The sequence below is a fragment of the Anoplopoma fimbria genome, chromosome 12 (genome assembly GCF_027596085.1).
Source record: "Anoplopoma fimbria isolate UVic2021 breed Golden Eagle Sablefish chromosome 12, Afim_UVic_2022, whole genome shotgun sequence".
NCBI lineage: Eukaryota > Metazoa > Chordata > Actinopteri > Perciformes > Anoplopomatidae > Anoplopoma > Anoplopoma fimbria.
The window spans coordinates 17920046-17941457 of NC_072460.1; the positions used below are offsets into that span (position 1 = coordinate 17920046).

General features: G+C 39.5%; 2 protein-coding genes across 3 annotated transcripts; one reads left to right on the plus strand and one right to left on the minus strand.

The window, feature by feature from the left end:
• The first annotated feature begins 537 nt into the window (after positions 1-537).
• klhl21 (kelch-like family member 21) lies at positions 538-14647 on the plus strand. The gene is made up of 5 exons (XM_054609067.1): positions 538-717; positions 6837-7921; positions 9265-9670; positions 10795-10867; positions 11731-14647. Exons 2-5 carry the CDS (start codon positions 6895-6897, stop codon positions 12058-12060), a joined length of 1836 nt encoding a protein of 611 aa, XP_054465042.1. The 5' UTR covers positions 538-717; positions 6837-6894; the 3' UTR covers positions 12061-14647.
• A 91-nt stretch (positions 14648-14738) lies between these two features.
• On the minus strand, positions 14739-21249 carry zbtb48 (zinc finger and BTB domain containing 48). 2 transcript variants are annotated; one of them, XM_054609562.1, is made up of 11 exons: positions 21174-21249; positions 19157-19896; positions 18724-19034; positions 18545-18650; positions 18363-18455; positions 18178-18264; positions 17846-18000; positions 17535-17671; positions 16724-16888; positions 16513-16601; positions 14739-15612 (listed from the first exon to the last, which is right to left on the minus strand). In XM_054609562.1, the coding sequence occupies exons 2-11, from the start codon at positions 19871-19873 to the stop codon at positions 15172-15174; spliced, it is 2301 nt and encodes a 766-aa protein (XP_054465537.1). In that variant the 5' UTR covers positions 19874-19896; positions 21174-21249; the 3' UTR covers positions 14739-15171. The 2 variants fall into 2 exon arrangements, with proteins under 2 accessions (XP_054465537.1, XP_054465536.1); XM_054609561.1 differs by having other exon boundaries at positions 21157-21231.
• Positions 21250-21412: the final 163 nt, after the last annotated feature.

The window sequence follows — 21412 nt, forward strand, 5'->3', positions numbered from 1 at the left end:
ATACATTTTTTCAGGATCATATATTGCAAGTACTTGCATAGATAATAGTTTTAGCTGAGATATATGAGTTTTAGATGTTGCGTTCAAGTACTCGTTCAAAGCGTCTACCTGTAGGTATGTAAGGTATGTTAGACATGCAAAGGAGTTTATTTTGGTCTAAAACTAAATTATTAACTATTTGCAACGTATTTCCCCAACTCTTATTTGTATATTTTGGCCATTCGTTTGATTATTTTAACTTATATTTATATTGTAGTAATAGTTGGTTGTTGGTAAGTGCGCTTTCATTTAACATTGTTGAGAGGTGTGACACAATGTGTAGAAAACTTGTTGGTAAAAAATAGCACAATATGGACTATAGTTCTAACTTGAACAAATAGTAAAATGACGAACACACCAGAATGTATATATCACAAACAATTCCCGATATATAACCTCGCAGCATGGTTTACTAGCCGATGCATGACCAAGGATTGATTGTCTCCGTGTTGAGTGTGATAATTCCGACACCACGTGAAGGCAACGTGTATTCGAGTTGAGGGTATCATGGCGCAGGGAGGCCGAAGAGATTCACGGCGTCTAACAGCTCGATTTATACGGTGTTAACTCCTAATACTCTTTAAAATCATCAACATCGGGAGAAGACAACTGACTAAATCTGAGTTGTCACGTTTTTTATGTTTTGTTTTCTTCCAGGAGGACAGATTGACAACAGCGGTACGTAAACTTAAGAGCGATAGGAAAAAATACAACGCAACGAGCCATTTGTAAACAAGACTTTTATGTTCTTAGGCGGTGATCTGCAGGACATATTATTGCTTTGAAATCATGTTTGGTATATAGACTACGCTATTATAAAAATGCGTATAGCACTTGCACGGGGGTTTTGAAAACGAGTCGATGCGTTATGCAAAAAGTTGCTCAACAATTTTCCATGCAAAGCATTGTTGTGATAATAAGTCGCTTTAGGTGACACTTTCTATGTATGTGTGTGTGTGTGTGTCTTTATGCCATATGCATCTGAGTTATGATCTGGCATCAGCCACTGCATTTGAATATTATCACGAGCCAAACATGGCTTTGAGAAGAGAAATTGTTTTCTCTGACTGAGGCCTCCCTGTGCTCAATAATGTGGACTTGTATGGCTGCAGCAGGGATGCAAATGTTTATTATTACAAGTGGTGGAATGTAGCTAGGTACATTAGTATATTTACTATGTACACTTAGGAGGTAGGTGCAACTACTTTTTATTGAGTATTTCTATTTTATTTCTACTTCTAATCCACTATAATATTGTACTTTCTACTCTCATGCATTTATTTATCATCTTTGGTGACTTTGCAGATTAAGATTATGAATACAAAGTAAAAAAAATATGATAAACAATTATGTCTTACAGTTAAGATACCCAGCAGTATTTATGGTGGTTAAAGCTAGCGCCACCTTCAGCTGTAACATTAAAGTGTTGTATAGGCCAACACATAAATCAATTAATAATTATTATCCAGAAATATTATACATGTTATGAAATGGACCATTCTGCATAATGAGTTTGGCACTTTAAGTTTATTTCATGATTATACTTCTGTACTGTTAGTAAAGTAAGAGGTTGAATGCAGGACTTTTACTTGGAACCAAGTATTTTTCAATGTAGTATTGCTGGATATATTCATATTAAAGGTCTGAATAATTCCTCATCCACTGATTGTAACCTCGAAGTGTAATTCTTGTGATAGGAGCTGGAATTAGAGGAATGTAGGGGCAGATGGAGGGGCACATTGCTTAGTATTTGATATGATCTCTTGTGGTTTTATAAATGTGAAACAAGCCTTCTGGGTGGCATTAGCATTCCCTTTGGCCTGCTCTCCCAATACAAGATTAATGAATAATGTGCTGCTTTATTCACTTGGCCGTAGCAGGACTGTGAGCTCAGTCATGAGAAGTACTACTTGACCTGGTAGGGGTTCACTGAATACAAGGACACTTCAGCCAGGCACTGTAGTGGAATATGTAGAGAAAGAAGCTTTTATTTTAGTAAAAGGAGCAATACAGCAGTAATAAAATTATATCGCAAGTAAAAGTCCTGTAGAAGCAGAGTGAGGGTTTTTGGCAGAACCTCACCCATGTGTATGGAGAAGGGACGTATAGGGTGTGTGTATATGTATGTATATATATATAGATGGAACAACTTTATTGTAAGACCAGTGTTGTTTCGTTTTGTGGCCTTCATCAGGGTTATCCGAGTAAAAAGTCCTGCATACAACATTTTGCTCAAGTGAAAGTACATAACTAGCAGTGGCGAAAAACAATTAAAGAACTCACCATGCAAAATGCACCTCTCAGATTGTTATATTTACAATATACAGCATGTTATTGGAATACTATTATTCTATAGTATAATACTGAGGAATTTCCATTGAAGCAGAATTGTAATTGGATTGGATTAATTGGAAAGGTGGAGCTAAAATCTAACAACTTTATGTAAGTGTTGGGTAGTTTAATATAAAGCAATGCATCTTTTTTATTAGTTCATCATATGTGCCTACATGTAAAATGATAAGCTGCTAAGTAACTATAGCTGTAAAAAAGTATACAATATTACCCTCTCAAATGTAGTTGGATACAAGCAATATCAAACTTAAAAGCGTGAGTTAGGGTTAGGCAATATGACCTTTTATGTATATCACAGTTCATGATGTGGTGACTGTATTATATCACAGAATAACAAAAACATGAATCTCACTTTAATGGCAATGGAAAACATCTAAAGAAAGATTAAAAAAAAAAGAAAAGAAACTGACAACAGTAGTTGTCGAAGTCACAGTCAAGCTGTTGTTTTGAGCTGTGATGAACTGTAATGCTGAGCAACCTGAATCCAAGCAATCAAGAATATTTAGATTTTTATTTATTTTTCTGAACATGGGCCTTGTTGCAGCTTGTAGCCTTGTGCCCTCCTCAGTGGGGGTTGATATGAGTGAGTGTGGTGCAGTTGCCTTTTTATGGCCAGGACAGGCTCAGCTGTGGAGAACTCCACTCTGATGGCTGCCTCGGCCCCAGTAGCCTGGATCGACAGCAGTGAGAGCAGCTGTCTCAGTGTGGTGAGCCCTGAAGGTGCTGTGCAACACCACACAAAACTGAGCACTGTTGCAGAAAAAGGCCTTCTAGCTTATGTGCCTCTTTTCATATTCTGTCATGTACAATAAATGTAGCCTGATCTTAACACTTGCAAACTAAGATATTAAATATGAATAGCCAATGTGATTCTGTAAACAGTAGAGCTGTTCTCCTGTTATGATAACTGATACTGAGATGAGAGAAATGCAAAATAATGTTAAAGCCTCTATGTAAATTGTCTTTGGTGGTAATTGCTCGCTAACACCAGCAAGGGGCAACGCTAGCATTCAAACCAAGTGATGAAGATCACACTGCAACGGCTTCATGAAAACTGAGCCTGTTTTTGATTTACCCAGTTCACAACCACAGGACAGCTCCTGCATAAACATTATGTACACGCTGAATCCTTGGACTCCTGGAAGCCACACAGTTTTATGGGGCTCTGGCACGAAGTTATGCATTGCAGTGAATAAATTAAGCACTTTTTTTCCCTAGATTGCAGTGTTCAAAGTTGGCTTTTTACAAGATGATGTTGTGATTTTTGCATTGTTTGTTTTTTTGGTTCCCTAGAAACTTTTACTTAACACACATGACTTTACTCTGTGGGTTGGTTAATATATTTTATGCCCCTCAGAGGATGAATCTTACTGACTTTACTTTGTCTTCAAGCGCAGCTTGACCTCTGTAGTCTTTGTGAAATATCTCAACAACTATTGGATGGATTGCCATGAAATTGGGTTCAAACATTGATATCCCCTTCAGGGTTATCTGTAATCATTTTGTCAATCCCTCAAGTTTTCCTCTCGTGCCATCATCAAGTCAAAAGGTAGTTTGTCAAATAATTTGGTTTTGGACAAAATACCTGGTGACTAAAATCATATTAATGACATTCTCATCAGTTTCAGCTATATTTTGTGTTTGGTGCTGATAAGCAAATGCTAGCATGCTAACTAACTAAACCAAGATGGCAACAAAGGTAACATTTATCCTGCTAAACTTCAGCATGCTAACCATGTTACCATGTGAGCATATTAGCACTTACGATAGCATCTAGCTTAAAGCCGCTAGCTCGGCCGTAGACTCTCAATCTTGTTCCTGGTTTGAACTCGGATTCAGTAAGTTCACTTAGTCAAAGTTTTCTATTTACTGTAGTTCTGATTATTCGCCTGTCTCCAAATACACTAATAACATGGTCACCCTCCCATCCTCTAGCGCTTTGTCCACGATGTTACTTAAGTCCTCTGACTAACAGCATTGTATTTTAGGCTAACAATGTTATAGTACGTGTTGAAAGAGGGCATAGGGTCCCTCTGCCTTCAATGCTGGCTGTTAAACTGGTCTCTATGTACTCGTCAGTCATAGCAGTGAGATTGTTTCCACACCTCTATTATTTCCCTCCCTCTCACCTTCCTTCTCTCCCTTCATTTGAGGGCATCGATTTCTGTTGGCTGTTCTTGGATCTGGTTGGTAAACACGCTGATTGTGGAGTGAGAAGTATTAAGCTAAGTCATGGCTTTGTTCTTTGTGATATTGTGAGGTAAAAGATAAAAAGAAAAAGGGCTAAAATATTCAGATAAAGACCAGATGTTATGGTTAAATGACTTTACTTTCAGTATTTGTAACAGAGGGCAGTTGGAGTAAGAAATATACACAACTGAGTGAAAGGAAAGCTCATGACGTCTATGTAAGGAAATGCCATTATCTTCTTTTAACATAAAGACAATCACTTACACAGATGTTAGGTGTTTTTTCAGTGCAGGTCTGAGTTGTGAGGTCCTGTCTGGCCTTCAGGAGAGTAGTTTGATCCCACACAGAGCTATACGGTATGTGCTCCGCTGCATTGTTGAACCCTTGTGTGGAATGTGTGTTAAGTCCTTTTGGCCAGAGGACCGGAGGGCTATAATACAACCTTTAAACAAATCTCTGTAAGGACATACTTACGTATTTTGAGAAGGAATGATTATCTCAAAAATATTGACAAGAATCCTAGATAGGCCTTTCATGTAGGCTCATACTTTCTCAGTAGCTATTTGTCTCCTGGTCTCAAGACAAAAATAAAATGACTCAAAGTGAGCAACTCCATATTGACATACATTAACAATTGTTGTCAACTGGAAATGTGTCACTGATGTCAACATTTATTAATAGATTAATCTTCCGATTCTTTTCTCGATTTATCATCTGGTCTAAGAAAATAGTGAAAATTCCCCACAGTCCATTAAGGTGACGAACAATTTTTTTTTCTCTGACCAACAGTCTAAAACTTAAATATATTCTGTTTCAATTATCTGTATTATTTTTATTATTTTCTCAATTAATTGCTTGGTCTTTTAAGACCATAAAACGTCAGAAAATCATATGAAATGCCCATCACAATATCACACAGTCCGAGGAGATGTCAGATGTCTTAAGTCTAAAAACTGCAGATGTTCAGTTTGCAAATAAAAGAATAATACAGAGAAAAGCAGCAAATCCTCACTTTACTGAAGCTGGAACTAAAAATGAATAACTAAGGAATTTTTGGATCTAGAAAACAATCTAGATTTAGCAAAATTCTCACATTCACTAACTGGCACTGAGCAGTAAATACAGCTGGATCTCGTAGCCAACTGTAAATGTATAATTTTAACATTCATGACGGCAACAGTTGATTAAGAGTATTGTTTTTGACATGAGGGCAGTCCTTGTTCCTGTTTGTCAGCTTTGATCAGAGCCGGCCTGTGCTGCTGTGGGTACTTTGGTAACCTGGCTGCAGAATATTATGACAGGGATCTCTGTGTTTTGGTGTGCTGCTTTGCGGGGGTGGTGAGGAGGCCTGGTGAGTAAGACCACTTACTTATGGCTGACTGACCACAGAGACATACCAGTGGGGGGTTTATTCTCTCCCGACAGCGTCAGCCTACAGTTCTGTTAGGTGTTCTCCCTAAACCCCCCTCCCACCCTTGCCTGGAAATGGACACTGCTGGTATATTTATAGCCCCTGAGCACAAGCGAGCTCTGTATCTTAAACAAGGTAAGAAGCTGGAGCTTGAATTCACCGGAGTAGTGCTGAGCTTTGCGGTCGTGTTTTCTAGACGAAGAGTGCCTAGAAGGGCTCATCAGGTAGGAGAAAGAACTGTTCTTAGCGTTTATTGTTTCAAAATAATTCAGCCGGCTGTTACAATACTTCCAAGTTGAGTTGTATAGTTTCTGAAATAACCACTTTTTGTCAGTGTAGTTAACTGAATTTGTTATGAATTTCAACATTTCATCTGGCATCTGAGGATTTGGAAATGTGTAATGATGCATTCTCTTTGCTTTTGTTCTTTGTTTTTAAATTTGAAACTTTTTGAAAATGTTTAAAAGTCATCCTAAACCATCACAGGCCACCTTATATAGATTTTATAACATTTTTGAAAAATAGCAAAAAAATAATTTGTCCCAGGTCCTTAATTGTGAGGATTTGCTGCTTTTTTGTAAAAAAGTGTTTGTAAACTGAACAGCTTTGTGTTTTGAACGGTTGCTCGGTCAAAATTAGCAATTTGAAGACTTTAGGAAGGGCTTTTGGAAACGGCAATGGGTATTTTTCACAATTTGTTTGACATTTTGACACTTAATCAGCATAATTGATATTGAAAGTAATTGTTTGTAGCAGCCCTAGATGATGTGTAACATTTAATGTTATAATGTCAAATGTGTTGGGTTCGAATTTGATGTATGTTTCTGGTGTATATCTTTTCTAGACGATAACATCGTTGTGACCACAACCGCCAGATACTGAGACACAAAGAGAGAGGAGAGATGGAAAAGCCAGTCTTGCAGACACAACCGTCCACGTTGCCTTTTTTCGACACGGCCCATGCCTTCAACCTGCTGCGGGGAATCCATGAACTCCGTGCCGAACGAAAGTTTTTCGATGTGACTTTGTGTGCTGAGGGTCGCGAGTTCCACTGCCACCGCACAGTGCTGGCCGCTGCCAGCACCTACTTTCGAGCTATGTTCGCAGGAACTTTAAAGGAGAGTGCTATGGACCGGGTAGTTCTACATGAGGTGTCAGCTGAGCTTTTAGGTCTGCTGGTGGACTTCTGCTACACGGGACGGGTCACGGTCACACAGGATAATGTGGACGTCCTGCTAAAGACAGCAGATCTGTTTCAGTTCCCCTCTGTCAAGGAAGCCTGCTGTGCTTTTCTTGAGCAGCGACTGGATGTCAACAACTGCTTAGAGATCCAGGACTTTGCAGAGGCCTACGCTTGCCGAGAGCTGGCGACAAGCGCTCGCCGCTTTGTCCTCAAAAACATAATGGAGCTGGCCAAAGCGACAGACTTTAACAGGTTGCCGTGGAAGCGCCTCCTCGAGTTTGTGTCAGACGATGAGTTTTGCGTTGACAAGGAGGAGGCAGTTTATCAAATTGCAGTGCGCTGGGTGAAGTCTGACCTCCAGCGAAGGCTACACTACTGGCCCGAGCTCCTCCAGCAGATCCGACTGCCCTTCGTCAGGAGGTTCTTTCTGTTGGCCCATGTGGAGAGCGACCCGCTCGTCTACCTTTCACCCACTTGCCTTCGCATGGTGAACGAGGCTCGCAGCTTCCAGTCCTGCGAGTACGACCGTCATGACAGACCCTGCCACCGGATGCGACCACGGCCGTCTACAGGGCTGGCAGAAATCCTGGTGGTGGTAGGAGGCTGCGACCAGGACTGTGATGAGCTGGTCACAGTGGACTGTTACAACCCCCAGACCGGACAGTGGCGCTACCTGGCCGAGTTCCCTGACCACCTCGGAGGAGGCTACAGCATAGCTGCCCTCGGAAACGACATGTATGTCACAGGTAAGTTTGTTAAATACGTTCAAACACCTTTTCTACAAACTATAATATTGAGGTCTTGCATGAAAACTGTTATTTATCGAAATTTGCATTGAGGAAATCAACATAGTATTCTAGAGCAAAGAAAAGGTAGCACAGAGGATAATGTACTCCATCTTGAAGTAAGAGTTCAGCTTTATCTGGTGTCCCAGTTGCTGAAGGACAAGCCACAGACAGTGTTATTACAGTCGCTGTTATTTTAGATTCACTGTAGTGCGAACGCTCCAGTCAGTAGATTTCCATTCCCGCTCCTTCATCTTATGAAATGGGCGTCAGACTGGGCTTATATAAATAAACTGCAGGCTCTTTGGTTATTGTCTCCCTGTGTGACCAAGGCGAAGTGAGGAAGGACATGGAGTGCTGCCAGGACAGCAGCAGTGTTATCATCGTCATCTTCATGTTTCAGAGCTTGAAAACAAATTCAGCAGTGTTACCCCCTTCCTTAGATGACAGAAATAACTATGAAATGAAATAACATTTCATAACATAATGTTGACAGGTCGATTTAGATTTCATTTTATAGCCTTTGATACGATTTCATTTAATAAGTAAATGTAATATAAGTGGTGTCAATCTTGAATAAATATTTAGAAGGTCCACTAAGCTTGTTTAAAATTGGAAACGGACACTTGAAACTTTTTTTCCCCCTTTGCATTTCCAAGTGGAACTGTTGTTGGTGCCACTGTAGAAAAGACAACCGGAACACTTTCAGTTTACCTCACAGTCTAGCAACTACCAACACACACACACACACACTACATTTTGTTTTCAAGAGTTACTTTGGTTGCTGCTTCTTCCACCATTTCCGCTTCTTGGGATAGTAACTGCAAAGAACTTCCATTGATAGTCTTTGGTAACGAGAGATAGCTACTGTGGAAAAAAAGATATGGTGTTTTTCTCTTCTCGTTTTGGCTGCACAGTGGCTGACGCACTTTCTTTGTGCCGTAAATTGAGCCTACATTTTCCCCAGAGAGATAATACCCGGAAGCACACCAAATAGCATAGCGAAAGAAAGGTTTAAAGGGAACCAATAAAAAACCAAGATGGTTATTCATCTGCAGCCATTACAGTGTGCAATCAACAATTAAATCATGATGAGAAACTCTGAGGGCAACAAAGTAGCTTGAAACATTAAATCTTTGATTTTGGACAGCATTGTTGTTCATCTTACGACATGGAGGATTGAAAAGTATCTGCTGTTTTGCTTTGCAGTTTATTATAATTTGCAGTTGTAGTGTACCAGGCAGCAACAAGACCAAATCCTTTATGCATATTAACTATCAAAACAACATGTCTGTATTCTCCAGGTGGCTCTGATGGTTCTCGCCTCTACGACGGTGTGTGGCGCTACAAGTCTAGCGTCAACGAGTGGACAGAGGCGGCGCCAATGCTGAAGGCCCGCGAGTACCACAGCTCTTGTGTGATGAAAGGTCAGCTCTACGTGGTGGCGTCGGACAGCACCGAGCGCTACGATCAGGCTCTGGACTGCTGGGAGGCCTTGGCGCCCATGCTGCACGCCATGGACAACTGCTCCACCACCACTTGCAATGGACGCCTGTACGCCATCGGCTCTCTGACCGGGGAGGAGACCATGGCCATCCAAAGCTATGATGCAGACACTAACCGCTGGGCCATGGTCAGCTGTGGACAGCTGCCGCCGTGGTCCTTCACACCCAAAACCGTGACCCTCAAAAGCCTCATCTACTTCATAAGGTGAGGAGAAAAGTGGCTTCAGTTAGACGTTTAAATGAATCGTTATAGTTTAATTTACCATCATTTAGTGTGTAGGTGGGAGAAGAATAGGATTGGTTTCTTTTCAAAAAATGGATCCAGATACTAACTGTAAACACCAGTGGTGGAAAGTGACTGAGATCATTTACTCCAGCACTGTACTTAAACAACAATTTTGAGGTACTTTTCTTGGGTATGTTCATTTTATGCTACTTTATACTTCTAGTCCACTACATTTCAGAGAGAAATATTGTACTTTTTCCTCCAAATTTACAAGTTACTTCTCAGATTAAGATTGAAAATGATATGCTTATAAAGTTCAACACACTAACACGATGTTTCCAAAGTTTTTAGAAAAAGTTGGTGTGTAGTTGGGACGGATCTACCAAAATGAGACATTTCCCCCTCTTAACTTCTAAAACATTTTTAATCTAAATGACACAATGTCAGTGACTCAAAAGGGGTAAAGCTCTCCCAATATTTCACAAAAAAGCAAAGATAAGAGACATTTGAAAGTAAATCCAAATGTATGTATCGGAACTTTCTTTTTCCTTCTTTCATCTTCCATTATTCATCCCACGACCCCGCAGATTTATCTTGTGACCTTTTTGAGAGGACCAACCCCTAGGTCGGGAACCACTGGACAAAGCTACCTAAAACTATCTTCACCTCGACCAGATAAAACTGTTGCTGCTTACACATTGATACATCTGTAATAATGATGTCATTTATAATAATATATCAGTCACAGTACTTTTAATACTTAAGTAAATAAAAACTGTTTATCGGAGAACTTCTTCAACATCTGGTTAACACTTGAAAACTGATAAAGGCATGACTATTTCATCTAGTAAACAGTCATTCTGTTGTTCTACCACTTGAGTGCGCCAATGGACTCATCTGCATCTTCTTCCCTGCCCAGTTCCCTGCTTACAGGAAGACTACTTTAATGTTTGGGATATAAGTCACTATTTAAAAAGTCCAGAATAGATACTTGTTCATTATACATTGTTGTTGCAATAGTCAGTGACGTTTGCATGGATGAAGTTCAAGTCATGGTTGTTTTAGCACAGGCTTGACTTTGATGTGCTTCTTTCTATTCATAGGGATGACTCAGCAGAGGTCGACGTTTATAATCCTCAAACGAACGAGTGGGACAAGATTAGTCCGATGACCCAGGTTTGTATTTCACATCTGACACTTGTCTGTGAGCATGTTTTTTTTTAGCAATCTGTTATGATCTCTAATAGTTCTGACTTTGGTTGGAGGTCTCGGCAACACTGCAGTAAATCCAAAGATCATCATAAAAAAACATAAATAAAACAACAACTGCTACAGTTTGCCACAAATTGATATAGCTTCTCTGAATACAGTTAAGGGGATAGATGAATTAATCGGCATTTTTAATGACTTCTGTATGATTACTTTAAAATGATAACTGCCTCTTATGATATGAATTTAACCTAACGTCCCCAAATTCAACAAGAGGCAGTAAATGGTTATCAGATGAGCCCAAAATATAGCAAAAATAAATCAATAAGTAATACTTAGTTTTGTTGAATAAATCATATGGTGTCTAAAACGAAATGTAAAGCTTTATAGCTTTCATTTAACCTCCAATCAGTTGATACATTAAATTAAAACTTTATTTATTTCACCCTTCTCGTCTTATTTTTCAACTGATTACTTTTCTTTTGTTTTTGGTCTTGGCAAACATTTAATTGTAAAGGTATTTCCTATTTCCATCCAAAACAAAACAATTTTCAAGACAGCGATTGGTCCAGAGCAGTCTGTGTATTTAAAGGAAGAGTATAAAGCTTCATATTTTTACACATTTTAATTAACTACCTGTATTATGAATATGTCACAAGAACCAATACTACAGTATCTCAGGTACCAGTGATCAGGGCTCGAGGCGAACACTGTCTTGTGGTCCCAGGGACAATATATATTCTTAACTTTTACTACCTTTTTGTTATTTTCGGGGCTCCATGTATTACAGCCTAAAGTACATTTTTCTTTATCTTGTTCCTTTTGTCCAGGTGCACGTTGGAGGCAGTGTGGCAGCCCTGGGCGGTAAATTATATGTGTCGGGTGGTTATGACAACACTTTTGAGCTGTCAGATGTGGTGGAGGCGTTCGATCCGACCACCCGCTCATGGACCCTCGCTGGACGACTCCCTCAGCCGACCTTCTGGCACGGCAGCGTCAGCATATTCCGCCAGTTCATGCCCCAGGTGTCGAGTGCATTTGAACCTACTGACATGTCAAACGCCATCCACTTGCACCGGCACCATCGTCACCATGCGTTACACAATCTCAACAACAATCTCAACCAAAACCAGAACCAGGATGTGAACCCTGGGCACTGAGTTAGGACCTAGAAACCCCCTGTTACATTTTCAATCTGTTCTCTCTCATTATAGCAGATTATTGACTGGGTGAGTTACAAGAAAGGCCTGGTGTTGCTTCACCCTGTTTGGTCTCACTGTGTGAGAGACGGTCCCGAATGTATATTTGAGCTAAGGGAAGCCACTGCCTCTGAATTGAAGGTAGGGAAGTTAACCAAACCAAACAGTTAGTCCTCAGGGTCTAGTTATGCTCGATCAGAACTAGTTTATACAATGTGCTGTCCAAACACGTTGGAAATCAAGTGTTTTTAGTTGTTCTGAACAGCTACATGCGGAGGCAGAGTGAATGGCTGGGCATCAAAAGGGGGAACAATATTTTTAGATATGGGGATAACAGTGAGATTTTTTTTATGGAAGGAATTCATAGTGCTGCACTGTTGACATGAAAGGTGACAACTATAGTTGTGTGAAGAATCAAAAAAGAGAGCACCTTGACACAGCTTAACAATCATGGCGTGCAGTGAGTGTGAATGTTGGATAGTCGGTTTTGGAAGTTACGGTAGCTGGCATACTGGCAGCTTCATACTAGATGTCCTTTTGTCTTGTAAAACCAAAGAAGACTCTTTAACAACACTTTCAATGCTGCATAAATGCTACCTTTGTGTCTTTTGTCCAAGTATTGTTTTCTAGTGCAGCGTCCTCTTTGCCTCATTTTGGTTCATCTAGCAGCGATGGGTTTATAAATCCCTCTGATGACAGCGAGCAGAAAGAAAAAGCGTAACTACGATTAGTTAGAATTGCAGCTGCAGTGGTTGTTTTTCCACCCATTGGCCACAAGGGGCAGCAGCAACTCCATTCCACACTGGCAAAAGCTGCACAAAGGTGAGATTGTTTACTGTATGTTTTGGTGTTAGAAGTATCAAGTCTCACTGGTTAACTTCCCCACCTTTGATAAAGAGCAGCACACATCCGCTTCCAGTCTCCCACAGGGCGAGGTGTTTCTGTGTATGGACATCTTTGTGTTAGCCGTGTGGACTACTGTGGATTGTTTTTTTTTCTACAAATACAATTTGACAAGCTTTAAGGGGAACTTGTTGTAGGAAACCTTGTGAGACTCCAGAGGGAGCTTTACACTAGTTTAACACAACCAAATCTTTGACCATACTGTTGGCGGTCGAGTTGCATTGTGGGTAATGAAGGCGTCAAGTTTTGTCAGGGACAAAGAATGTGTGAAATAATGAAGACGATATCTCTTGTTCTGTTGCATTGATTTTGTCAATAAGTAATAAGTCAATGTTAGAAGAGTAAAATGCTAAATCTGTAGACTACACTTTTCACAATTTATAGCTCAGAGAAAGAGCCAAATATTTGTTCAGAACAGCAATAATCTCTTTACATTCCAAAACTGACGGTAATCAAAATTGATATCTAGCACTAAAAAATGGGGCTGTACAAAATAGTTTGAAGCTTCAGAGCTTCGTACAGAACATTGACCTTTTGAATTTTAAATCAACATTCGAATGCTCTGCAGCGGTTTGTTTTTGTGTGTGTATTCTTTGTGTGAAAACCCTGTATGTCTGCACAGTTGCAGATAAAGATTAGGCTACACTAATATTTTAACTCCAGAGCGTCAAGAGTCACAATTTATTGAAACTCAATCCATATTTGTTGGCGTTAAGGCTTTCAAAAATATTTTCACTGCGGTCAAAAAAATGGTATCGTCTCCCGCTTGCCAAACACAAAGGGAGGCATGCACCTGTATAAACAGGTCGGTCTTAGCAGCAATCCGTACCGTAAATCACATTTTTATAACGACATTAACAAAAAAGAAATTTGAGAATGTCATAAAACAGACAGAAAGGAAAATAAATTCGATGCGTAATTCAAAATCTAAAAATAGAAGCTGGAAATGTAAAAAATACATTAAATGCCGCACTTCTAAACAGACATATGGCTCTGTAGGATGGATTGAAATATCTTGTGTGGTTGCATGTGATGTTAACTTGTACCGGGTTGATATTCTGCTGCTAGCGATAATTAGGCATCTCCTTGTGTCACTCCTGACTCTTTAACCGGATCAGCCTTTTTAACCACCAGTCAAAGGTGCATGAAGAATTTCCCTTTAGAGTTGTATTTACGGACATTTTAATATTTTATATGTTTATTTAAGGATATATTTGTGCTGTGGTTGCTTAAGATGTCCCCGCCTTTCAGTTGCAATAAGAAAAGTAACGTTTCGTAAATGTGGGTGATGGGTCGCCAGTAACTGGAAGTGCAAAAGAATCTCAATTTGTTATCATGTATTCTAGCTTTAATGTTTTTATAGTATTGTTTATGCATCGTTGTTGGTATTGTCAAAGTTTTCATACAAGATTGTGATGTTGAATGGAATTTGTAACCTCACGTACTGTGTTTGTATAATGTTTACATTGTGGTTAGCATAAATTAAACTGCAGGCTGGAGTCACATTTGATGAACTCTTAGCAGGTTGCTTATATACTTCTTTTAAACAATGGACTGTAGTTGCAGCTGAGTGTGAAAATACTTTTATAAATAGCAAGAGGAAGCTAATTCTTACACTTATAAAACATATATATTATAATCATAACTTGTGTAGCGTCTTCATTCCAATTAAGGCTTGGTACTTCCGCTTTTTTTTTTCTAACTCGTAGTGTAAACATAGCATTGCATTTAATGAACAGACATGTGAATGGTAGTAATCTTCTCATTGTGAGAGAGAACACGTTTATTTCCCATAATTTGCAGTAACAATACTGAACTGCACAGAGGATAGTTTATAACGGATTTTCCAGAATCTAGCTGCAGTAGGCACATTGATGAAAGGGAGGCTCAATTAGACAGGCTGAAAAAAAACCATGATTTCACATTCATGCAATCTTCACACGCATGCAGTACATTGACAGTTATCTATTAAAGGCATGAGAATAACTTGCTGCTCTTCCTTTGCATGGCTAGAAACTCGACAGTAGCTGATTGCGTTGCCGTGTCATCTTTGGATCTGTAAGGCCAAATGTCTTTCCATCACATTTAGGTGCTTCTTATTAAGGAAGTGGTCTTCACAGTAACTTCCACTCTTGAGTGGATTGCACACAGTCTCTGGTGTTTCAGTCCTCAGGTCTTAGTTTCTGGTATATTCTCAACCATTTCTTCCATATTCATCGTGGACTCGTACGCCTCAGTGACCAGCTGTGTTTGCTGTAAGACTTCTGGCACAGAGAAACTCTCTGCCACGTCTACATGTCCCGGGTTCTGGTTGGACACCACCTCCTCCATTACCGCGCTGCTTGGCTCAATCACCACCCTCACTATGCAACTAGAAGTGAGGCCTGTCCCCGAGTCAGGCTCTCCATTTGTGGATTCCTGTCCGTTTGTGGATTCCTGTTGGTCAGTGGTCTCCTCTGCGATCAACTCGTCTTGCACTTCTTCCGTTGCTTCGTTCTCACCAGGACTCTCACCGTCCACTTCCTGCACTATAACGTTCCTTAGTTTTCTCTGCCGGGGGTTGTAGTTCTCAGTGCGTTTGTGGATTTGAATGTGTCGTCGCAAGTGTGCCTGTAAGGGGAAGCATATAGAAATGTGAGGGTCAAAATCAGTCAATAAATTGATTAGTCAATGGAGAGAAAATAAATCATCCAATATAAATAATTATAATTTTCAAGACCAAAGCCCAACACCCCCTAATTTCAACTTCTCAAAAAAAGTGTGCTTTTTGTGACGTATGTTTTGGTAAGGAAGTAAAACTTAGAAGAATCCGTCACATAGAAATTATTATATTTAATACATACACAAATAACCCAAAAATAATAATTACAAATTAAATGTTCCAAATGTCTTCAACAGATACCCGTGTACACCCATGCACTTTCGGGTTGATGGTTTTATTAAGAAAAAATGTTAAATGAATGAATTAACATTTATATATTGCAAAATAGAAGAGAAAATGGGGGATCAATAGAAGACAAAATATTAAATTGAATGAATGAATTTTAAGCCTGGTAAAGTCAGCCTTTATTACATGCAGTGAGATTGAAAAGGGGTATATGCTTTTATCAAGATATACATTATGCACTTTTTGCAGCTGTCATGCCTTTTTAATCAAAATACCCCAAAATAAAATATAATATAAAATAAATATATAATATAAATTATAAATATATATTTGCTTTTTTTCCCCATCTTCTGCGATAGTAGACTGAATGTCTTTGGGCTTTGGGAAACTGTAAAAGGCATGTTTCACTCGTTTTTGAATTTTTTATATATCAAAAAATGTGTCAGCAGTGTTGGCTGCAATAAACAACATCACACAGCCGCTAAACAACATCACACAGCCACTAAACACATTCAGGCATTGGCCAAAGTCAAGGATGGTGTATTTAAATTCAATCTGGGTGTAGCAGAATGAAAGTAACCAAAAGTGTGAATAAATGTTTGCAGCCCTTCTATTGAACCTACCTGTCGAGTAAACTTGTAGCCGCAGTCGATACACTCAAACTTCCTCATGCCCTTATGACGTCGCAGATGAACACGAAGCTGCTCCCTCGCTGATGAAGGCAAAAACCACAAGAAGAATCACACTGGTGAGTCCTTGACTCCGTGCTCATAACGATATATTGTATAATGCATGCTATATATATCTGTATCTATATCTATATCTATCTCTTACCTTTGAATGTTTTGCCACAAATGTTACAACAGTGGGGACGGCCCTCCTCGTGTTTGCTGGCCTTGTGGCGGACGAGGGCGCCTTTCTCTGTGAAGCGCTGCTCACAAATATCACAGCTAAAAGGACGCTCACCAGTGTGTGTCCGGTGGTGTTTATCTAGACTGGCTGGTATTAAAAAGACAATGATTAATACAATAAACACACACACAGAAAAATAAATATATAAATGATAATTTCTAATAATATTTATTCATCTAAACCAGGGATTTTCAAAGTCTGTCAACACTGAATTGACCGCAACACTCTTATTACAATCTGAATTGTATTTGTAGGATAATCATGTAATCATGCTCTAAATATTGGAACTACAATTCCCATAATGCCATTGGGGATGTAAACAGAAAGCATAATGTTGCAGTGGATTCAGTGAGTTTAAGAGCTGGCTACAACTCAAGTCCTGTCTTATTTTAGCCTATATTTTTGAATTAATTTTGGCAATTGGCTCTATTAAAAGCATGCTGAAATATGTATTAGCTAATTCTGTTTGTAAAGTATCCATTGCATTACTTTTGATACTGAAGAAATCATAAAAAAAATATTATTTTCAGGCACCTCTGGAGTAGTATTGAGCATATTTTTTCCATTTTCTTGGTGGATTTATGGTATGTTTACTCACGATTGATATAGGAGGTTCTGACATACCCAGGAAGTTATGAGAGTGCAATTTTTGACTCAAATTGCCTCCTTGAGCTGTGTTTCAAGCAATCTACTCAACACAGTTGTGTCCACAGTGAGGAAGGATGGCTGTTACCTTGCGTCCTGAAGGTTTTGCCACAGAGATGACATTGGTAGGGCCTCTCACCACTGTGTATACGCAGATGCATGTTGAGGTTGTTTTTCTGGGAGAATGCATGGCCACATACGTTACATACAAAAGGCCGCTCATTTCTGTCAAGCAAAACAAAAAAAGAGACTCAAACAATCTGCACAAATGCTATCACAGTTGTCATGAAAACTAATCTCCAAATGTACAGGTATTCATGTTATTTAAAAAGCATGTTTGATAGAGATGTTAGGTCCCTCTAGTCTGATCACATGAGACAACAAAACATGTTCCAGTACCTGTGAATGGCTTTAATATGCATCTGCAGGCCGTTTCGACTAGAGGCTCGATGGCCACACTCCTCGCACACAAACGGCTTTTCGCCTCGATGTTTGGCTGCTTCGTGCACGCGCAGCTCTGTCCGAGTTAAGAAGGTTTTGGGGCACTGGGGACACTAAAGAGTAAAACATTATTTTAACAGAATGAAACAGGCTAATATCTTGGATTTCAAAGGTAAAAATATAAGAAACATTAAGCTTTGCAACACAATTAAAAGCATAAAATCTCTATTTACTGAAGGTACATCACCAGTAAGTAATGGTCTCATTGATAGACAGTCAAGAAAACTTACTGGATGTGGTTTGGGATAACCATGGACCTTCATCATGTGAATTGTCAAGTTTTTCTTGTGCATAAACTGTTCCGGACATGTTGAACACTGAAAAAAATGACACCATGTCAATAATATTAAATATTAAAGTCATTTTAGATTTGATATAATTATGCTGTATTTTTTCTGTTTTTATTAATCAGTACCTTGTGGGGCATATTTCCTGTGTGGGACACGACGTGCAAACGCAGCTCTTCTTTTCCGTTGAATGTTGAGGAGCATGTCACGCAGGTGTACGTCTGTTATTTCAAAACGGCACAAAAACTTATGTTTGAAACACTTTCTAGGATCTTACCTGATATTGAAGGAAGAATTCGGAGATACTCACCTGGACTTTAGAACAGTCTCTGATCTCATGTAGCAAAAGATTCTCCTTCCTGAAGTACCTCTTTCCACATTTAAGACAACCAAAGGGCCTCTCCCCTGTGTGCCGCCTGCAGAAGGAGACACATTGGTGGCTATTCCTTCAACAGTTGTTTGATGTGAAAATACTGAAGACGTATGTACCTGTTGTGGACTTTGAGATAGTATTTGCTCTTGAAGGATTTGTCACAGATGGGACACTGCACAGAGTTCTTCTTGGAGTCTTCTTCCACAGCCTCACCATTCTCGTCTTGGTGGGTTTTACTCTGGACTTTGCGCTTCCGTGCCGTTGATGAGGACGGGGCTGAGGAAATGGGCTCTTCAACAGGTACATACTCCTCATCTGTGTCTTCAGTGATCCCCTCAAAATCCCCCACATCGTCCTCTTCTTCTTCTCCTTCCTCATTTACCTGGCTTACACTGTTGTCGTTTATGTCAATCTGCAAGTCAGTTATCTGCAAATAGCACAAGATAAGTATCATGATAATAAACACCATATTCATCTTTAAACTCATCATAGTATGCACTTGCAGTTACATGTTACATGTCGAAACACTGTAATACTCATGTATTTTACCTCAGTTTCACCAGTTGGCTGATCTGGGTTACGGCTCCCCTGGACATCATCACCGGTTACTGTCTCCATGGGAATAAGCGGAGGGTTCTTGCTGACTTTTTCAGGGGCTGTAAAATCCGTAGTGGGGCTCTCAACAGTCACCAGTCTCCTAGGGCCCTTCACTACACGACCAGAGCGGGTGGTAGTGGCAGCCGTGCTACAATTGGCTGTGGCAGTATCAAAGCTGGACTCTGTGATTGTGGTTGAATCTTTTGTGATTGTAAGCGGGTTCTCTTCTTTGACTGAACAATAAGGGCTTGTATCTGATGTAGACTTTCTAGGTCTGCCTCTTTTGCGCTTGAGAGGCACAGGATCCGCAGAAGTTTCCTTGAACTGCTGACAGAGTGTGAGTGCTTCTGGCACACACAGGCTGGCCGCTGCATGCTGCACCTTCTCTAGGTTTTCTGGATCCAACTTCAGCTCTCCAGTGTAGACAAAGTTCAGGAGCAGCTCCAGGCCGTCGTTGGGACACTCCTGCAAGCAGAACTCCATGCACGATGCAGTGGGCATGTTGGACTGCTGGAACATTTCACTGAAACAGGCAAGGATGTTGCGATGGGCCAAGTAGACCACCCCTCCTCCTACATTTAAAACTGCATCACAAAACCTCCCTACTGCCCTCTGCTGGTTCAGGGAGGACAGGACACGCAGTGCATGGTTGCTCTCTGCGGCAGGCATCCCTCCGGTACCACTGAGGTCTGCTGCACATGAGACACAAGGACATTAAATTGTATCTATATAGTCACGTTACAAACTATTTGTAACCTTCAAATCACAATTTACAGTAACAGTTTATATTAGGGCTGCAACCAGCAATTGTTTTTTCTTATCTATTTAGGTTCATCTATAAAATGTCAGAAAATAGTGAAAAATCATAATTTCCCAGAGCCCATCTGACATATTCAAATTCCATGTTTTATTTGTCGATCAGTTTAAAACCCAAAGATGATCAGTTTACTACCACTTGTGTCAAAGGAAAGTAGCAAATACACATCTGAGAATCGACATTTTGGATTAAAAGTCAAATTGAAGCGATTAACAATTGTCAAAAACAGTTATATAATCTTTTTTCTGTCAGTAGACTAATCATTTAAATTCTAATACAGAGGTTGTATGTTGTTTATACATGTATCTTTTTTTCCTACTTACCTATACAGCTGTATTTTATGTTTGCTGATCTCTGTTAGCTTGCTTTCTTTGTTGTTGCTGTACATCTATTCTCTTAGTGCTAAAAGATTAGTCGATTAATCGATTAGTCAATCAACAGAACTAATAGTACAACTATTTTGATAATCAATTTATTGTTAATTACCATTATTTGTCTTGTGTAATAGAGAACTGAATATCTATAGTTTTGGAGTGATGTTTAGATAAAACAGGACTAATTGATATTGAAAATAATCGCTTGTTGTTGCAACCCTCGATCCCCCTGTACTTTTGAGTGGAATCGCATTCATTGTATGGGCAAACATTAGATAAGATAAAATAAAATAAGATATAACTTTATACATCCCAAGGGAAATTATCATCTAGCTGTTGCAATACAAATTAGTGCAAATATAGAATATAACAAATCAAATATCAACAAGGTGCAATTCAAAATACACACAATATAAACAAGTTAACGTTAAGGGCCACATATATATATGTATGAAAGGTAACAATAATTCATAATTTCACATCCATGACGCTGCAACTACGTTTACATGTATAGAGTTAAATTGAAATGACAAAAAACAACATTGCATGCCTGAAACAATAACATTATGAAAAAGTGTTGGAATATTTTGGAGATCTGACATCACTTGCATCAGGTTAAGTTTCCTACTCTTACATGTTAAGATGAACTAAATTACATTTGTGTCAATGAAAGCTACAATAATAATATAATAATTATTATTAAAATGAAGTTTTTTTGTGATGTTGACACTGCTTGGATTGAAATGATTGCAGACCCTTACCTAGCCAAGGTACGCACCTCAACGTTTATTCCCTTGCACACATTTTAAGACGATCCCTTAGCAAGGTACGCACCCACCGCTGCAGAGAAACTAACATCTGCAAGATCGAGGAAAACCGATTATTTATCTCTCATACTGTTGAGCTGCACCTGCTTCGGATGTAATGTAAACAGGTTAAAAACGTAGCAAAGCCGCTACATGCTTCGTTTTCGTTTCTTGTAGGCCCCTAAAAACTGCAAAAGGAAGAGGATGTGAC